Source organism: Macaca nemestrina, chromosome 8 (genome assembly GCF_043159975.1).
Source record: "Macaca nemestrina isolate mMacNem1 chromosome 8, mMacNem.hap1, whole genome shotgun sequence".
NCBI classification, from domain to species: domain Eukaryota; kingdom Metazoa; phylum Chordata; class Mammalia; order Primates; family Cercopithecidae; genus Macaca; species Macaca nemestrina.
The window spans coordinates 63695240-63715596 of NC_092132.1; the positions used below are offsets into that span (position 1 = coordinate 63695240).

At 35.7% G+C, this 20357-nt stretch overlaps 1 protein-coding gene across 4 annotated transcripts; it reads left to right on the forward strand.

The window, feature by feature from the left end:
* The first annotated feature begins 586 nt into the window (after nucleotides 1-586).
* LOC105483508 (zinc finger AN1-type containing 1) lies at nucleotides 587-20249 on the forward strand. Of its 4 annotated transcripts, XR_988359.2 has the most exons (9): nucleotides 587-697; nucleotides 3678-3720; nucleotides 4631-4670; nucleotides 6802-6929; nucleotides 7021-7112; nucleotides 7876-7997; nucleotides 11243-11316; nucleotides 18551-18706; nucleotides 18804-18940. XR_988359.2 is itself a non-coding variant. In XM_011744391.2 (8 exons), exons 1-8 carry the CDS (start codon nucleotides 643-645, stop codon nucleotides 18972-18974), a joined length of 807 nt encoding a protein of 268 aa, XP_011742693.1. In that variant the 5' UTR covers nucleotides 587-642; the 3' UTR covers nucleotides 18975-20249. The 4 variants fall into 4 exon arrangements, 3 of the variants coding, with proteins under 3 accessions (XP_011742693.1, XP_011742695.1, XP_011742694.1); XM_011744391.2 differs by lacking the exon at nucleotides 11243-11316 and having other exon boundaries at nucleotides 18804-20249; XM_011744393.3 differs by lacking the exon at nucleotides 11243-11316 and having other exon boundaries at nucleotides 631-675; nucleotides 18804-19944.
* Nucleotides 20250-20357: the final 108 nt, after the last annotated feature.

The window sequence follows — 20357 nt, forward strand, 5'->3', positions numbered from 1 at the left end:
TTAAAAAAATAAATAAAAGACCATTTCTGTGAAGCCGTTACTGATTTTCGTGGTTGTAAGCAGGGAACCGCGGTACGCAATCGTTCAGAAAGGCAAGTGGGCATTTTTTTTTTTTTTTTTTTTGAGACGGAATTTCGCTCTTCTTGCCCAGGTTGGAGTGCAATGGTCCAATCTTGGCTCACTGCAACCTCCGCCTCCCAGGTTCAAGCGATTCTCCTGCCTCAGCCTCCCGAGTAGCTGGGATTACAGGCATGCGCCACCACGCCCGGCTAATTTTGTATGTTTAGTAGAGACGGGGGTTTCTGCACACTGGTCAGGCTGGTCTCGAACCCCTGACCTCAGGTGATCCGCCCGCCGCGGCCTGACAAAGTGCTGGGATTACAGGCGTGAGCCACCGCGCCCAGCTGCAGGTGAGTATTTCTTTAAGGACTGGGCGAGAGGCCTTCCGCTCCGAGAACACTTACAGAAAGTGGCCTTTCCAGGTCACTGCGAACGCACCTAGAACACAGCGAACAGCTGGCTTCCGGGCCCCGCCCCCACCTGTAGACTCCGCCTCTGGGTCCGCCACTCTCCCGTCAGGCGCCGCGCGCGCTCATTGCCCGGCCCATCAGGCTGTGTCCCGCCCCTTGCGGCCCCGGAGAGATGGCGGAGTTGGACATCGGGCAGCATTGCCAGGTGGAGCACTGCCGGCGGCGAGGTGATCGGGGAGCCCCCAACCCCCATCCCCGGCCACGGGATACCGGGGCTCCGCTTTGGCTCCGCGGATGGTGGCGGCGGGTGAGGGGAGGCCACAAGGCTGGGCAGAGCCTGAGGAGCGGGGTGGGAGCGTTTCTTCTGGGGCTGCAGTGAGATCGGTTGGTGCGTGTTTTTGTTGGCCGTGAGGCTTTGAAATGACTTGTGGTATCCTTGGAAGGAAGCCATTCCTTTCCTGAAAACGTACCTTGCAGTGTTCATTTTGGTTTTCGAGTGTGCCGTGTCCGAGCAGTGCACGAAGCCCACTGCTGGGTCACGTGGCGCACACTTACCCTGCTGAGCGCTGGGATGGGACGCGTAGGATTGGTCTGAGAGTGTTGTCTTTTGGCTTTGCCACTGCGACCTACGGCCAGCCACTTTCCCAAACGTTTTGTTTACTTATCTGTTACTTAGCTGTCAGGAGGAGTTGGGCGAGATCAGCTCGCCCAACTGGTATTCACGTGGATTTGTGTCCGGAAGAAGGTACTTCCTTAGCTTTTATCAAATTCTCAAAGGCATCCTGATCCTCAGATGATTCCACCAAATGGTCATCATGCTCTCCTAGCTCTGTCATTCCCTGATTCTCATTATTATTGTTTGAACAAACATTTACAGATTATTGATTTTGGTGCTTGGACCACATAAGGGTGTAAACTACAGTCATTTACACAGAAGACCTTTCCAACTAGTAAGCTGCGTTTTAGAGAGAATTAATAATATGGCGATGAGCTCTCCCCATTGTACTGAGAGACCTTGGGATATACCTACTCCAAGGTAATGTGGCACTGGCTTCAGGATGCTATACACCTGGAAAAGGCAAGTTTTTGGAGCGTTAGAACCACACAGACTGCTCAGTCGTTGTTACTAGGTTTCACACACTACATAAGGTAGCAAACAGGTTTAATCTCCCCTTGCCACTTCAGTCATTGGTATCAAGTGCCTGAATACAGTGTCAGGGACTCTGAGATTTAGCCCAGTTTCAGTGGAGTTCCATAATTGATTGGTGATTTCTACTGTGGGCATGCATGATAGCACAGGTGACAATCCCTTCTAGGTTCTTGTTACTTATAGCCCTCTATCTATGTATCTTTCACCACTGGCTGTAGTAACAAGACAGTGTGACTTTTTTCATGTGGAAGCTTAGCCATTTGGGTTTTTTTTTGTTTTTGTTTTTGTTTATTATACTTTAAGTTCTAGGGTACATGTGCATAATGTGCAGGTTTGTTACCTATGTATACTTGTGCCATGTTGCTGTGCTGCACCCATCCCATTTGGGTTTTGACTGTAAATTATGTGTGTCTATGCCTGATCCCCCGCTAGTGAGTCCCAATACACATTATATGCCATTCATGACATAGTTCATTTTCCTTTCCAGCTATTTATCTCTTTAGTGTCAATAACTGAGATGAGTCCAGGCCTATCTGTTTGAGACTAGTGGAAAGCAGTTAAGATTTAGACTATATCAAGTGTATATCCTAAATTTTATCTCCCTTCTGGAGGGATTGAAGGATGGTATCAGGTGCTGGGAAATTGTCTTGACTTAACTCTTTCCCCTGGGTCCTTCTGGTTTGCATCTAATACTTCATTATTAAAAGTCTCAAAATATTAAACATCTCCACCCAGTCACTGCGGTATTGTTCTTTTTTGTTTGTTTGTTTGTTTGTTTTGTTTTGAGATGGAGTCTGGCTCTGTGGCCCAGGATAGAGCGCAGTGGCGCCATCTCGGCTCTCTGCAACCTCCGCCTCCTGAGTTCAAGTAATTCTCCTGCCTCACAGCCTCTTGAGTAGCTGGGATTACAGGCATGAACCACCATGCCCAGCTAATTTTTTTGTGTGTTTTTTAAAATTTTTTAGTAAAGATGGGGTTTCGCCATGTTGGCCAGGCTGTTTTCAAACTCTCAACCTCAGGTGATCCGCCCGCGTCGGCCTCCCAAAGTGCTGGGATTACAGGCATGAGCCACCGCGCACGACGCCTTGCAGTATTGTTCTGAGTTGAGTGTACTCAAAAGAAGTTAATTGTTGTATTATTCTTATTAATTATAGTTACCGTATTACTATTCTGATCTTTTATATATATCTCATTTGGTTTTTATAAGTACACTATGAGGTCTGTGTGGCCTACAGCATAGATACAGATATAGATATATTCACACATGATACACACACATACATATATACACAGAAAGGATGTGCTTATCTCTTTATACCTGTCTCTGTATCTACCTGTCTATATCTTTCTATTTTTTCTTACCCAATAATAGAGCTTTGGTTTTGTATATGTTTATTTACATACATATATAGAAATACACACACATATACTTTATACTACTATATATTACATCAAATTATATATATTTGAAATACCAAAAATCTTATAGATGTATATATAAATATAAATGTATTTGAATATAGTCAAGCTTTGGCGATATATATATATGTTGTTCACACGCAGATATATATTAGTACACAGATATATATATATATATATAAATATATATTTATTGGATATATATAAATATATATATATCCAAAGTTTTATTGTTAAGTAACTTGCCTAGCATTGTTAGATTATTAAGCAGTGGAATCAGAATTGAATCCCAGGTTTTTAACTCCAAATGCGGAATTTTTGCAGTATACAGTCATCAAAAACAACACCTAGTAAATCTGGGAAACAAAACAAAAAAGAAAAAGAAAACCACTAGAACTTATTTTTGTCTGACTTAGTAAAGGTACAAGCAACATCTGTTAATACCTTTTGTTAATCCAATTGCTTTCTGTCACAGTTATTGAAGTTGTGATTACTTTTCTTAGAGTGGTTACATAGTGCTTGCTACACTAGGATATTAATCAAAATGGGAAATTTTTCCGTAGAGGTTGCTTTCTTGCTTAAGAAAACTAAATCAAAATCAGATACTGACCAGTATATACATTTTCTCTCAATTTTAGATTTTCTTCCGTTTGTGTGTGATGATTGTTCAGGAATATTTTGGTAAGTTAAGTTTTCATGTAGGATTTGGGAGTAATTTTAATGTTTATTAATATGAGATTATTTCTGAAAAGTAGAATGATTTAAAGTAATTGTTACTTTAGCCATTGATTATTGATATTCTGTATAGTTATAGGCTCTGATTACTTCTTCATATATGTGACTAATTTTTAAACTTCCAAAAGTGGGGTTATGTATGTGAATTTTATATAAAAGTTATATTTTTGTCTTTTAATTACAAGGAGAAAATAATATTCACAATATAAAGAATATGGTAAAAATCTAGTTATAATTATTACTCTTTATTTTAATTAATAAAATGAAAAGAGCCCAACCTCTAAATGCCTTAAAATAGGAATCACAGCATTTGACTACATTACATGCCAAGTAAAACCTGGGAATTAATCAAGAATTTTGGAAAATGGATTTTCCTTACAGTTAAACTTTAAAATGTCAAGCATTTGTTTTACAAAATAGGGCACTGAAAGAATGATTTTTTTTCAGAATGTAATTCAAAATGATTTGTTGGAAGTAAATAAAAGTAATGTATATTTTTAAATTATTTGGAATTAGAACACTCTTCACATTTTACTACTGATGATCTTTTAGAAATAAAAAGAGCTGAAAGATACGTTTATATTTTCATGTACTCTAAAGTATTCAAAGTAAACGTAATTTAGTGTGGTGAATTGTTTTTACTCATTGAAATTGAATATTTGTGTTTTAAAACTTTTGAGACTATAGATGCTCCATCTTTAATTTATCTGACATTTCAGTTTTTTCTTATATTCAAAGTTATTGATGTAGTATGAGCATAATGTATCCTAAGAATACTAAACATTAAAATATCACAAATTACTGCAGTTATCTCTAAGCATGTTATTTAAATAAACACTTACCATTATTATTTAAGCCTTGAACACAGAAGCAGGGAGTCTCATGGTTGTCCTGAGGTATGTTAATATTTTTCCGATCTGATAAAATGTATTTGTATTTATGTACTTTTATTCTGAATTTGATTAGATTTAAAGCCAGTCAGTGTCACAGAGATTAAAGTTTGGCACACTAAACTGATTAGGTAAACAGGCTTTTGCTTCATTTATATTATTTTTCTCTGTTTGAAAAAAAAAATTGTTTTACTTGGTATTTGTAAATTTTTATCCTCATAATTCTTATTCCTTAACATTTGTTTAGGTAGCCCACTTACAGCGTAAGGCTATATATTTATTTGTTTGTTTTGTTTTGTTTTGTTTGAGATGGAGTTTTGCTCTTGTTGCCCAGGCTGGAGTGCAGTGGCGCGATCTCGGCTCACTGCAACCTCTGCCTCCTGGGTTCAAGTGATTCTCCTGGCTTAGCCTTCCAAGTAGCTGGGATTATATGCATGCACCACCATGCCCGACTGACTTTTGTATTTTTAGTAGAGATGGGGTTTCACCATGTTGGCCAGGCTGGTCTGAAACTCTGACCTCAGGTGATCTACCCGCCTTGGCCTCCCAAAGTGTTGGGATTACAGGCGTTAGCCACCGCACCTATTTAAGGCTATATATTTATAAATATACACTTAAGTTAATGTCCTCCTTGTATATTCCCTCCAGTTCACTGTGTCCTTCACTGTTGTGTTCATTTTCACTGATGCCCGCTGATAGGGTCTGTGGTAGTAAATCATTCTGGCTCAGTTGGCCTAAGACAACCAGGAAGAAACCTATAGTCATAAAATTCCTACCCTAATTTTGCACAAATCATAAGTTAAGAAAGGTCTGGCATATAGAGGTCAAAATATTACCCTTATTACTGGTAAAGATAAGTTGAATGATGAAGCTCAGCATAGAGCCAAATGGGTTTGCAAAGAAAATCCAGAATTAGGGAGACTTGCCCAGCAGTCACAGCAGTATTGGACCAGGTTAGGCTTTCTCCTGAAGGCAGTTCAATTCCAAGAGGAAGAGAGAAAGCTAAACGCACCATGTTCAATGTGTTCTAACACTTTTCAGTGGACATTTATTCCTGCCCACCATTTACCAAGTGCTTTACCAAATATTTTCACATCCGTTTTCTCAGTTATAGAAAGTTATTAAAGTTACATGAGATTCAGTTGAAATCTGATTCTTTCAAGTTTAAATGATCAGTCAAAATTTGATTCTTTGAAGTTTACTTGATCTATTTGAGGAAAATTAAAATTACCTAGCATGTTGATTTTATGCAGCGTTAATTGGAGGAAATATTCAGTCATACAATAAAACTTACTGATGTTTCTTGCAGTTTATAAATATATCCTGTGTTTTGTTTTTTCTTAGGATATAATTTGATTTCTCTGACTGTCTCTCAGATAATTAGATTCTATTAATTAAATACTGAAACATCATTAGGCCATTGCAACAAGTTCAAAAAGATACTTAAGTTAATTTCAATAAGGTGTAACTATTATTTATAAAAAGAAATTCCCTTTGGTTGTAGTTTTCAAGCAATGATTTCCCTAAGTTTACTCATCTTTAGAAACTTGGTTTGTTAATGCTCAGAATAGCCTGGCTGATCTAGACTTTTTTTTTTTTTTTAGTCTTATAAAATCTTTTCTTCCTGTAGTGGAGTATTTGCTGGTAATAAAAATATGAAATAGGGCATAAAGAATAATATATGATTACGAAAACTGTCTTTAACCTTTTATCTCAGGAATAAATAAATATTTTTAAGTGTTTTATTCTCTGAGTTGTTTCATCTCCTAAAATTAGTGTGGAAATTAGGTTGACTTGCCATTTGAGGGTTGATGAGATAATTACCTGAGCACATCATGGGAGCATCTTTGTATGAGACTGTTACAAAGCAAGTTAAAATTATACAGCGTAATTAAATAGTCATTTCAACTTGACTTAGAAGACAAATATAACACAGTAGGAAAATTATGAAAATGTGGAACAGTCAGCATAGTAATCATTTGTCACACAAAACATTCATTATAATCTTTATGTGAGAGTAAGTAACTTGCTCTAATAAGTTTAAGCAAAAATAATATGAATGCCGCCTTCTAGAATAGACACATTGATTTGGTTTAGGTCTGAAATGTAATACATTTCGTCCTTTTTGCATTTTCAGGTGACTGTAATCAATGAGAGACTGAAGACAGATCAACATACATCTTACCCATGCTCATTCAAAGACTGTGCTGAGAGAGAACTTGTGGCAGTTATATGTCCTCATTGTGAGAAGAATTTTTGCCTGAGGTGATTGATCACTTAGGCTGTTCACACTTTGTATATCTGTTTAAGTCCTATACAAACACATGAACCAGTGTCACTCTTCTGTTGATCATAGACACCGTCATCAGTCAGATCATGAGTGTGAAAAACTGGAAATCCCAAAGCCTCGAATGGCTGCCACTCAGAAGCTTGTTAAAGACATTATTGGTAAGTATCTAGAAAGTGTGTTTTGTTTCTTTCCTAGTTCCAGAGTTCCTGCTTCTTATGTCTACTTTCCAGTTACGGGAGGCATCATTAATAGCCCTAGTGGTATTTGTATTAACTTGCATTTTGATGATGTTCTTGTGACAGTATATCTTATGAGGTCTACCTGAACAATGAAAATTTGGAAATTATTTGGAAGTACTCCACCGTAAGTACTTATCTCTTTTGCTGAGCCACTTAGATTAGCTAGTTAACCATCGGGCTAGAAGTTGTATTCATGAGATTGAAGTAGTCAGCTGCTTTCTCTACAGACTAAACTCTAAACCTAGTCAGCTGTGCTGTGAATACTGCTGATAATAAGAGATACCAGAAACAAATGTATCCGTGACTTAAATCAGTCTTTCTGCCAGTATGTTAGCTCAGAATTTTTATTCCGTATTAAGGATAGTACCTTTATTAAAATCTTGCATATGCAAATCTAAGGTTGTCTGTAGAAGCATTAATGACTGCTTTAGGTTGAGTAGGCTTAAGTTGGAAAGAAGCACATTATAGTGAATTTTTTGATGTGGTGATTGCTTAGATCAATCTCAATGATATTTTTCCATTGACCATGTAAATACAATACCTATACAATGAATGTGGTCTCTGTATATCTCTCTTGTGTGCAATTTATATATGTTTCAGGGCCATAATTAATAAGTGTTTTTTAATGAAACTCTATTTGTAATGTGAAAGTTTTATGTGATTACATGCTTACACTTCTTAGATTCCAAGACAGGAGAAACAGCAAGTAAACGACGGAAAGGTGCCAAAAATAGTGAAACAGCTGCAAAGGTTGCATTGATGAAATTAAAGATGCATGCTGATGGCGATAAGTCATTACCACAGGTTGGTCTTAGAGATTTTTTAAAACACAAAAATTTCAAATATAGTTGAAGTCCTCTTTGTGTTCCTCCTTCCCATCAATTAACAACTAACCTAGACCTAGTATGTATCATTCTTAATGTTGCATGGTATATGTCAGCATAAATAATACATAGTTTTATGAGTCTTTTCACTTTATAGACATGACAGTGAACCATATGTATCCTTCTTCGTGTTGGTTTTCTTTTTCCCACTTGGGATGTGCTGTTAACATTTATCCATACTGAGACATATAGTCAACAAAATTCAGATTTTTTTCAATTTTTCGCTATTATAAACTGTCTGTGGTGACCATCCTTGTGTATATGTAGAAGAGTTTCTCTAGGACTGTTCTTTTAAAACTTCACAATATCAGTTATTTTATATAACAACCCAATACCTAACACAATTTAGTTGAGTGATACTTACCCTTAATATGTGTTATATTATGATATTTGTTATTCTATTTTAAAGATTGTTGGTCAGAACCTATTAGGTTGATTTTCCAACCTCTGATGGATTGAGACTCCCAGTTTAAAAAATGCTACTTTAGGGAATATACCTGGAAATAGAAAACCTGGATTATGGGCTTTGCTGATCTTCAGCTTTACTAGATAAGGTCAACTTCCTGTTGTCAGTGGTTGTACTCATTTGACTCTTTCTATTAGTGCTTTCAACCATGTCTATTTTTGGCCATTTATTCCTTCATAAAAATTTGAGGATCACTTTGCCCTGTTCTGTGAATTTATGATTTTGATAGGAATTATGCTGAATTTTAGATTAGAGACAGTTGACATCTTTAGAATTTTGACTCCTCTATCTATGTCTGTGGTATATCTTTCCAACTTTTCTTTAGGTTTTCTTTTATGTGTAATTATAGAAGTAACATTCTATAATGCCTACCATAAATATTTATATACCTTTTCTTAGTTTTATTCCTAGGCTCTTTATAATTTTTGCTGTCATTATAAATAATACCTTTTTTAAAAAATTACATTTTCCTAATTATTGTTGGTTAATGTTATGTTGACCTTCTATCTGGCAAATAAATTCCTAATAGTTCCCATATTTTGTAGATTTTTCTGGGCTATTTTCTTTGGTGTTATATCTTCTCCAAATACCAATTTTTGTAGATTTTTTCTGCAGATTTTCTCTTCTCTTTTGCTCATTATCATTGTTTGTCTTAATGTTGAGATCTTCAGAACAATGTTGAATAATATGGGCAATAGAAGGAATCATCATGTTTCTGACTTTAATGCAAATGTATCTAAAGTTTCCTCAAGTATTAGATATACTGTAAGTTAGTGTTAGTAGCCTTTTTCTTGATATTATTATTTCTTTCTATTCCTAGTTTGCTAGGAATTTACATTATGAATGGATATTAAACTTTACTGTAAATTTTTTTCTTACATCTAGTAAGATCATTGTTTCCTCATCAGTGTAATAAATTTTATCAATCAGGTTTCTGTCATTAGATCATCAAATATTCCAGGATAAATCACTTGACTCTGGTATATAATTCTTTTAAAATACACTGATAAATTGATTTGCTAACATATTATTTAGTGTGTATTCGTGACATTAATAGCAAGATTATGCTCAAAAATTAGTTGAGCAGCTTTCTGTCTTCTATTCTTTGAGGTAGTTGTAGAGGGTGGGAATCATTTGTTCTTGAAGGTTTCGTAACACTCAGTTGTAGTAACTCTTGGAGAATTTCGAATACTATGCCGATGTGTTACACCTTTCTTTATCTGGATAATCTATTTCTTCTGAAGTCAATTTTGGTAAATATTTTTCCAAAAAATTGTTTGATGTAGATTTTTCAGTTTATTGTTATCAAGTTGTTCAAGTTATTCTGTTATACTTCAGAGTCTCTGTGTGTCTTTAGTCATTCTACTTCTTTCTTAATATTTTTCATTTGTACTTTTCCTTCTTTTCCCTTTAGACAGAATAGCTACAAGTTTATCCTTATTTTTCCTTAGTGTTTTCAAACAACCGTGATTCGGATTTAAAGACCTCTGCGTTTGTTTTCTGTTTCACTAATTGTTGCTTTTTCATTATTTCCTTCTGCTTTGTTTAGATTTTTCCCTAATGTCCTTTTTCCAGCCTTTCACATAGAATGGTAATTTATTTATTTTATTTTTGTTTTGTTTTGTTTTGTTTTGAGACAGAATCTCATTCTGTCGCCCAGGCTGGAGTGCAGTGGGGCAATCTCAGCTCACTGCAACCTCCGCCTCTTGGGTTCAAGTGATTCTCTTGCCTCAGGCTCATGAGTAGCTGGGATTACAGGTGTGCACCACCACACCCGGCTAATTTTTGTATTTTTAGTAGAGACAAGATTTCACCACGTTGGTCAGGCTGGTCTTGAACTCCTGACCTCGTGATCCGCCCTCCTTGGCCTCCCAAAATGGTGGGATTACAGGCGTGAGCCACTGCGCCCGGCAAGTTTGTTTATTTTATTTTTTTTTTTTTTGAGACGGAGTCTCACTCTGTCTCCCAGGCTGGAGTGCAGTGGCCAGATCTCAGCTCACTGCAAGCTCCGCCTCCCGGGTTTACGCCATTCTCCTGCCTCAGCCTCCAGAGTAGCTGGGACTACAGGCGCCCGCCACCTCACCCAGCTAGTTTTTTTTTTTTGTATTTTGTAGTACAGACGGGTTTCACCGTGTTAGCCAGGATGGTCTGGATTTCCTGACCTCGTAATCCGCCCGTCTCGGCCTCCCAAAGTGCTGGGATTACAGGCTTGAGTATTTTTAATATACTTGTTTAGGTGTAACAATATACTTTTTTAGTATCTTTATTTTGATACCATTTCAAACACCGGCAAGTTACAAACATAGTACAAATAACTTTTCCATATTCTTTACCCAAATGTACCAATTATTTATATTTTGCCCTGTTTGCTTTATCATCTGCTGTCTCTCTCTGTCTATATGTACCATATGTGTATGTGTGTACTTAATTTTTGATCCTCTTGATTTATCACTTTCTCAGGTTAAAATCTTCTACTATGGATGTGGTTTTGCTAATTTTTTTATATAACTCTAATGGTTTGTAGGGTTATATATTATCAAGTGCATAGAATTTCTTCATTGTTATATGTTCTTTATGAATTTTGCCTTTAATCCTATTTTGAATTATAATATTGTTTAGCTTTCTTTTGGTGAATATTTAACAAGTACGTAATTTTTTCATCCCTTTATATTTCAACTTTTGTTGTTGTTTCATTTTAGGGTGTCTCTTGTAAGCAGCATATAGCTGGACTTTGTTTTTTTAAAACCAGTTTGATAGTATCTCTCTTTTGTAGGTGAGTTGAATCCTTTCTTGTTTATGATGGTCATTGGTGTATTTGAACATATTTCTTCCATCATATATTTTCTTCTCATCCCCCTTTTTCTTTGACTCTTTCTCTTTCCTTTTGTATTGAATTTGTTCTGATGGCTTAGAGACGATTGATTACAGTTTTCTTATTTTATTGACTACCCCTGATATTTTCCTTTTTTGAAATTTTATTTGATTTTTTTAAATTGCAAAGGTAGTACAATCTTTTAACAAGTGTAACTATCAAAAGATGCATATGGAGAAAAAGCATACATACTCCTGTGTCTCTCATCCATTTCCATCCCACAAAGCAGCAGTTCTTAACTGAGAGCAGTTTTGCTCCTTAAGGGGACATTCAGCAATGTCTGGAGACATTTTTAGTTGTCACAGTTGGGAATGGGGTGCTCCTGGTATTTAGTTGGTAGAGGCCAGAGATACTGTTAAATTCATACATTGTAGTGAACAAGGCCGACAACAGAGAATTTTTTCTTGGCCTAAAATGTAAATAGTGGCAAAGTTGAGAAGACCTGGTCTTAGGTATTCAGTAATACTTACATTACTTTGCAATTCTTCTATTACTTGAAAGATAACAGTGAAAACTTCTACAAGACTTACTTTGAGACAGTCTTCTAAAACATTTCATCCTTGCAACAAGTTTATAAGGTATGCACTATTAACTCTTACCCAAAAAGAGTAACATTCTATTAACATAGCTAGTAAGTGGAGAACTATGAATTGAAACTAGGCAGTCTGGTTTCACAAATCACCTTTTTCACACACTTAACAATATATCATAAAGCATTCTATAAGTTTGTAGATAAAAGTTTTTCCCTTTATTATTAATGTTTGTGTGTGTATAAATATAGACATACTAGAGATATATGTGGGTGTCTATATGTTTATACATAAATGTATAATATATACCTGTGTATTGTATCCATGTATATACATATATGTGTAAGTATGTATTATGTGTGTGTGTATATATGTGTGTATATCATTTTACATAAATGAAAATGTATTCTACTTGTATATGTATGCAAAGGCATAAAGAATATTTTTCTGTCATTATTTTATAAAAATGGTATCATTCATTTAGTCAACACACTTAAAAAAAAAATGCTTTCTATATACCAAGACCTGATAATACAGTAGTGAATAAAACAGAATCCCTCCTGCCCTTATGAATCCAGAGTTCCTGGAGTTTATATGCCACTGGGCTGAGACAGATATTAAATATATAATAGTTCGTGTAGTCATTAGGGCTATAAATAAAACTAAAGCAGGTTTGGGGTAGATTATATATCCTTCTCTCCTTAATGCCTAGTAGAAATTCCCTCAAGTGAGTTGGTGTGGCCCTAAATCATTTTCTTTCCAACTGCGTCATCTTCTGTGGTGTGGGTGTACTGTGGCTTATTTTGTCATTTTTCTGTTAATGAGCATTCACTTTGTTTCCAGTTTTGGCTACTGTGCTAAGTAGCCTGTGTGGTACTTTTCTTTCTGTGAGATAAATTCCCAAGAGTGTGTTTGCTGTGTCAAATGGTATGCATATTTTAAATTTTAATAAAAATTGTCAAACAACTTTACAAAGAAATTACAATTCACATTTCAAATCAAACTTCATTGACGGATTGCCTATACTAAGCATGGTTTTGTGGCTCTAGTTTTTTAATCACCTTTGGTACTTACAACTCTTCTGAGATATATTTTTGTCCGAATTTCACAGATGAGTAATCTGGAGTTAAGTATTTTTAAGAGCACTAATTTGGTAAGAGCCTGCCATTCTAACCAGTTTCGTATACTGCCTCTTGTGGCCAAACATGAGAGTACCCTTTTTCTCCATGGGTTCCAGTAACTGTTAGCATTCTTTTTAATATTTTACAGTCTGGTGGCTATACAAAGATATTTCATAATTGCTTTAATTTGTATTTTTGTGACTATTATTCAGTTTGGACAACTTTTAATATGTTTTTTAGGCATTTGGAATTGCCCTTCTCTGAATTGTTATTGAGTAGTATCCTTTGGTCATTTTTCTTTTGGGATATTTTTCTATTTGTTTTGTTTGGTCAACTTATAGGAGCTCTCAGACTATAAAAGATGTTAATCCTTTATCTATAATCATTATTTGTAAATTGTTTTTCAAATCTATCAGTATATTGATATTATTTACATTTCTAATTGACATAGCAATATTTTACATTTAAATTTTCCAAGTTCTGTCTTTTCTTTCATTCCTGTTGTGGTTTTCCTTTGGGTTTTGTATGTTGGTTTTGTTTTGCATTAGCCTTTTTTTTTTTTTTTTTGTGACGGAGTTTTGCTCTTATTGCCCAGTCTGGAGCGCAATAGTGCGATCTCAGCTCACTGCACCCTCTGCCTCCTGAGTTCAAGCAATTCTCCTGCCTCAGCCTCCTGAGTAGCCGGGATTACAGGCATGCGCCACCATGCCCGGGTAATTTTTGTATTTTTAGTAGAGACAGGGTTTCACCGTGTTGGTCAGTCTGGTCTCGAACTCCTGACCTCAGGTGATCCACCTGCCTCAGCCTCCCAAAATGCTGGGATTATAGGCGTGAGCCACTGAGCCTGGCTTGTTTTGGATTAATCTTTAATCCACCTGTTTTTTTGGTTAGCATATGATGTGAGCTAAGGGCTTAATTTTATTTTTTTCCAGTTGTTTAGGTAGTTTTGCCATCACTGATTATTTAATAAGTTATCTATGTTTTATTGGATTGAAATACCAAAATATCACCTTCATGAAAAGTTGAACATTTTATTTTCTGTATATGGATTTATTTCTTAATTTTCTATTACAGTCTACTCATTTTTTACTCATAAGTTAATACCAAATTGATTTGGTGCAATAGCTTTATAGAATGTTCTATATCAGATCATGCAAGTCCCATCCGTATTTTTCCATTTTTTCTTAGTATTTTTATTAGCATTTATTTATCCTTCTGAATGTTATGATTATTATATCCAGATTTTGAAAAATACCACTCTTAGGATTTCTAGGTTACCATAATGGGGCAAGGTTGTGAATAACAGACTTCAACATAGCCTGTTAAAGAAGTTAGACTCTTTAAAAGCAAAATGTGGAAACTGAGAGTATGATTATAAAAAGCAACAGATAACACAGCATAGTCTTACTTCTATGAAGTTAGGTGAAGTACAGTTCGAATTCCCAGCAGTATCTACTAGCAATTCTAGGCTTTTGGCCTGACTCAGAACCGTTCCTGAAGGATTCACATTGGATTTGCTTTATATGCTATACATTAGTTTTGGAAGAAATGACATTTTTATGACATTGTCTTTCTTCAAGGACCTTATATGTCTTTATTTATTCAGATGTTTTATTCCCTTCTGTAATATTTTATATTTTTCTTCTTTTATGTTGTATTCCTTATTTTCATTGCTACATATTTTATGGTTTTTGTTTAGGTTGGGAACAGAATATTTTCCCTACTTCTATTGCCAAGTACTTGTTACTAATAAAGAGAAAAAAAAATCTTGAGTTCTGTATACTCATATTATTCAGCTGCATCATCAAAATATTATTAATTTTAGAAGTTTTTTTCTACTAGTGTTTTTCAATTTTCTAGTTAAAAATTATACCTCATTAACAAATAAGAATAGCTTTAATTTTTTTCAGTAATTATACTCATTATTTCCTTTTTCATACTACATTGTCTATAATCTCCAATATAATATCCTAAAATGATAATGGTGGTAACAGCTATGTGCTTACATTCTTAACGTATATAATTAAATATCAGTGTTTTTCTCAAAGCCTAAAGTTAGTTGGTAGTATATCCTCCTGAATACGAGTTTGAAATGCTTTATCCAGTTGACCCTCTCCTATCCCATCATCTTTTTTTAACATAAAAATTAATAGCTATTAAAATTTACCAACACTTTTTTTTTTTTCGTTTCTCCTTCCTTAGGGCTCACTTTTATTTTTGCTAAATTACATTCTTTAGCAGTTCATTCAGTAAAGGTCTCTGGTAATAAACTCTATCTGTCTTTTTTTTGTTTGTTTGCACATGCCCTTATTTTGCCCTTACTTTTAGCTAGATTGTCTTTTAAACTTTCTCATCACTTTAAATATACTTTGTCATCTATTATTGGAGGAACATCTGTGTCAGTCTTACTCTCTGAGTAGTCTGTCTTTTTTGGTAGCTTTTAAGATTTCTTGTGATATTTTCCAATTTCTGTGGAATGTTTCTACGTGTGGATTTATTTTAATTATTCGGTTTGCCACATTGTAAATTTTGACTTTTTGGAAAATTGTACTCATTTTCTCTCTAAATAGTGCTACTTCATTTATTCTTTTCTGAATCTCTCGTTGACATACATTGGGGATCTATAGTTGTTTTTGTTTTTTTTTTTGAGATGGAGTCTCACTCTGTCACCCAGGCTGGAGTGCAGTGGCACAGTCTCAGCTCACTGCAGCCTCCACTTCCTGGGTTCAAGCAATTCTCACACCTCAGCCTCCTGAGTAGCTGGGACTACAGGCGTGTGCCACCACACCTGGCTAATTTGTGTATTTTTAAGAGACAGGGTTTTGCCATGTTGGTGAGGCTGGCCTCAAACTCCTGACCTCAAGTGATCTGCCCACCTCAGCCTCCCAAAGTGCTGGGATTACAATTGTGAGCCACTGCACTCAGCCTATAATTGTTTCTATCTTGTATCTCTTTATGCGGTATTCTGGATGACTTCCTCGTATCCATCTTATAATACATTAGGCCTTTCTATTGAGGATTATAGAAGCTTATCTATAATAAATTTTGAGTGTTTTACTCCAGAAACTATTTTTTAATTTTCATTTTTTGACTTGGATCTTCATGTCTTTTATGTTTTATTTGTGCCTATTTTGGTTTTATAACTTCTTGTTTCCTTTTTTATCTAATTGTGCATCCTAAATACCTTTTTTTAATGTCTTTTTAAAGTTCAGCTGTCTTCATTTGCCCATAATGAGTTAATCTTCAGTTTGTTTTGAAATTTCAGTTACTAAATTTAACATGTTCATCTTGAATAGGAGGTTCTTCCTATATCTCTCCTTCCTCTCACTCACAGATCCCTGTCTAGCAATTTTATACTTAAGTCAGCATTCAGCAGTAACTTTAGCTGCCCCTCCTGGAGCAGAGGTCCCACACACTCCTCTGCTTCTGAGCAGGGAGCCTGACCCAGGAGCTTTATACATATCTCCCTGTGGTGCTGTTACTTCCTCCTTACCTATAAGCTGACCTCCTCTTCTTCTGGAGCCCTGAGAGTCTGTGACTCAGCCAGCCTATCACCTTGCATTTCCATTTCATTTTTGATCCTCATACATATTTATCTTTTTTTTTAAAAAAAAAGATAAGGCTATATCTTATTTTCTCTTTCTGTATTTATCTTCTTGCTACTTTGTTTTTAGAGCAAGTAATATTTGATTATAGAGGTGGCTCACAGTTTGAATTTCCAGTGATTCTTGTTTTTTCTTTTAATACTTGTTACCTGTAATAACACACCCTACTGTTGGATTTGTCTTCAACAGATCCAAATCCCTTAGTGCTGAGATGGGAATTGTGTTGAGTTTATTATTTCTCAGAATAATTGTGATCTTTCCCCCACAACTTAGAGATGCTCCAGTTATGCCAAAATTTTTGTTTTAGCAAGAATTGACCTGTAAAGCCAGCACTTTTAAAAAGCAGTTTTTAGGAATCAGTGAAGAATAAAAGGCCAAGACTTTTGCTCCTACTCATTCTTTCCTGCTTTTTTTTTGTTTTTGTTTTTGAAATAGGGTCTTACTCTGTTGCCCTGGCTGGAGAACAGTGGCACGTTCACCACTCATTGTGGCCTTGACTTTCTTGGGCTCAAGTGAACCTCCCACCTCAGCCTCCAAAGTAGCTGGGACTACCGGCACACACCACTATACCCAGCTAATTTTTTGTGCTTTTTGTAGAGATGGAGTTTTACCGTGTTGCCTAGGCTGGTCTTGAACTCCTGGACTCAAGCAGTTTGCCTTCCTTGACCTCCCAAAGTGCTGGGATTATTGGCATGAGCCATCATGCTCAGCCATCCATTTTTTAATTAGGCAGGAAAATACAATATAAGGAGAGGGCAGATAGGATATAGAATACTAGAGAAATCCTTTCCAAGTCCTTTCTTTCATTGATAAGGTACTTGGAGTTTGGAGGTCTTTTTCTATCTTTTTTTCTTTTTCTTTTCTTTTTTTTTTTTTTTTTAATGTTTCCTTGTTCCAAAAAGTCCTTCTGTCTAAATACATAGTGAGGTCTTTCACACAAAAAGAAATGTTATATGTGTTAGAAATCTTTGGATTGCAAGTGACAGAAACTTGATTCCAACTAGGAAAACCAAAACAAACTTTTTCCCTCATATAATGGGGAATAATGAATTGATCTGGTCTTAGGGGATGAATAAATTCAGGAACTCAGATTATGTTGAAAGAGTTCATCTGTTTTCTTGTTATTTCTCTTTCTCCATTGACCTCATTTTTTCCCATTTGAGGAAACTTTTTCCATATTGGTTCAGGAATGACTGTGAGGTGACAGGGTTCACTGCAGGCAGCTCCAGGTTTAATTTGATAAAACTTAAAAAAATTAAGGAGAGGCTGGGTGTGGTGGCTCATGCCTGTAATCCCAGCACTCTGAGAGGCCGAGGCAGGTGGATCACCTGAGGTCAGGAGTTCAAGACCAGCCTGACCGACATGGTGAAACCCCGTCTCTAGTAAAAGTACAAAAATTAACCAGGTGCGGTGGTGTGTGCCTGTAATCCCAGCTACTCAGAGGCTGAGGCTTGAGAATCACTCGAACCCTGGAGGCAGAGGTTGCAGTGAGCTGAGATTGTGCCATTGCACTCTAGCCTTGGCAACAAGAGCGAAACTCCATCTCATAAATAAATAAATAAATAAATAAATAAATAAATAAATGAGACTGCTCTTTGTCTCCTAAGCTATTGAACATAAAATCCCAGGAACAGACCCTGATTGGCCTAACTTAGGCCACATGCCAGTCTTTGCACAGATCACCCTGGCCAGGGTCTTGGTCCTATGCCCATGCATTTATGTGTCTTTTTGGCTACTGTGATTAGTATTCCAAATAGCAGATACCTTGTTAGAGGGTAATTCTGCTCTGACCAGAAGAGGAGAGGAAGGGTTGATACCAGACAAAAACTGATGTCTATTTTGTCTATGTAATGGTTGTTTTAACTTTTTCTTTTTACAGACAGAAAGAATTTACTTTCAGGTTTTCTTACCTAAAGGGAGCAAAGAGAAGAGCAAACCAATGTTCTTTTGCCACCGATGGAGCATTGGAAAGGCCATAGACTTTGCCGCTTCTCTAGCCAGTCTTAAAAATGACAATAACAAATTAACAGCTAAGGTAACATCTCGTTATAGTATTATTTCCGTAAAGGTTTTATGATGTTCCATTCAAGCGTGTTCATTTACTACAGTATGACTTACTTCTCCCTTCACAGAAATTAAGGCTGTGTCACATTGCTTCAGGAGAAGCCTTACCCTTGGATCATACTTTGGAAACCTGGATTGCTAAGGAGGATTGTCCTTTATATAATGGTGGAAATATAATCTTGGAATATCTTAATGATGAAGAACAATTCTGTAAAAATGTTGAATCTTACTTGGAATAGTCATTCAGCAATTCAAGTCAGAAATCACAAGGAAAATTCTATTACATGGTTAAGTCCGTTTCTTTTACTACAGATACTGTTTTTGTAATTTTTTAAAGTTGCTTTTTAACTTATTTCCCCTTATGTCACATTTTAAATTATGAGTTTTCTATTAGAATTTTTTTGTTTTAAGTTTAACTGTGTACTGATCATCAGTTATTAGCAAATTCTTATATTAGTTTTCATTAGGTTATGCTGTAGTGACAACAACAAAGGTGTATTTCCTGGTGGGTGATGTCAGCTGTTGATTGGCTGTGGCACTGCTCTGTGTCATCTTCTCACCATGATCAAAGGTGAAGGAAGGACTCTCTTTTGGGACACTGTCATTGTTTTAGCAGAGAGAGAAAGAGATTGAAATACACTTCAGTTTTCTCTTAAAAGATGCATGTATCATACTTGCTTTAAGCAAGTCATGTGGCCAAGCCTAGCATCATGGAGCCAGGAAGTATAGCCTTGCTGTCTATGTACGTCATGATGTATAAATTGATATATGTACATGAATTATAGAAACTTAGAGGTCATCTTTATTCAGTCTTATAATTTTTACATGAAGAATCTTAGACCTAGGAGAAGAAAAGAATTTTCTTTCTATTACCTAACTAGATTGGGGCATATTTCTGATAAAGACTCACCTCTAGTGAGATTCATCCTTTTTGTTTGTGTGACTATATTACATATGAGAAGAAAGATGGGATAGCTCAACTTCATTATATACCAAAGCAAAACACATGCCAAATGGTGACTACATTTTACCAACAAATTTAGACGAGTATTCTTGACTAGTGTTTACTATCTATACCCCCAAAACTACTACTATATAGACAGAATAGAAATTATTTCTAGTTGTCCTTTTGTTTTTTTCTATTCTAATTGTCATGGACATATGTAGTGGCTATAGGTTTACTTAAAAGGAATAAACTTGGATTGCTCATTTGGTTTATTTCCTTTCTAATTCTTCATATTTTTATGTGAGGAATGGAGATAATTTCCAACTTTTATTATGTTCTTATACTTTCATTCATTAGCATAGTTATTTGAGTTCCCATGAAATGTAGAGATTTGTCTCTAATTGCCATGATTAATACAATGAAGATGTGTATACATACAGGTATACCTTGGAAATATTGTGGGTTCAGTTTCAGACTACCACACAAAGCAAATATTGCAGTATATTGAGCCAGACAAATTTTTTTTGTTTCCCAAGGCATATAAAAATTAAATTATGTTTACACTATACTATAGTCTGTTTAATGTGCAATAGCATTATGTCTAAAAAAAGTATATACCTTAAATAAAAAATGCTTTATTGACAAAAAATGCTAATAATCTGAGCCTTCAACCATT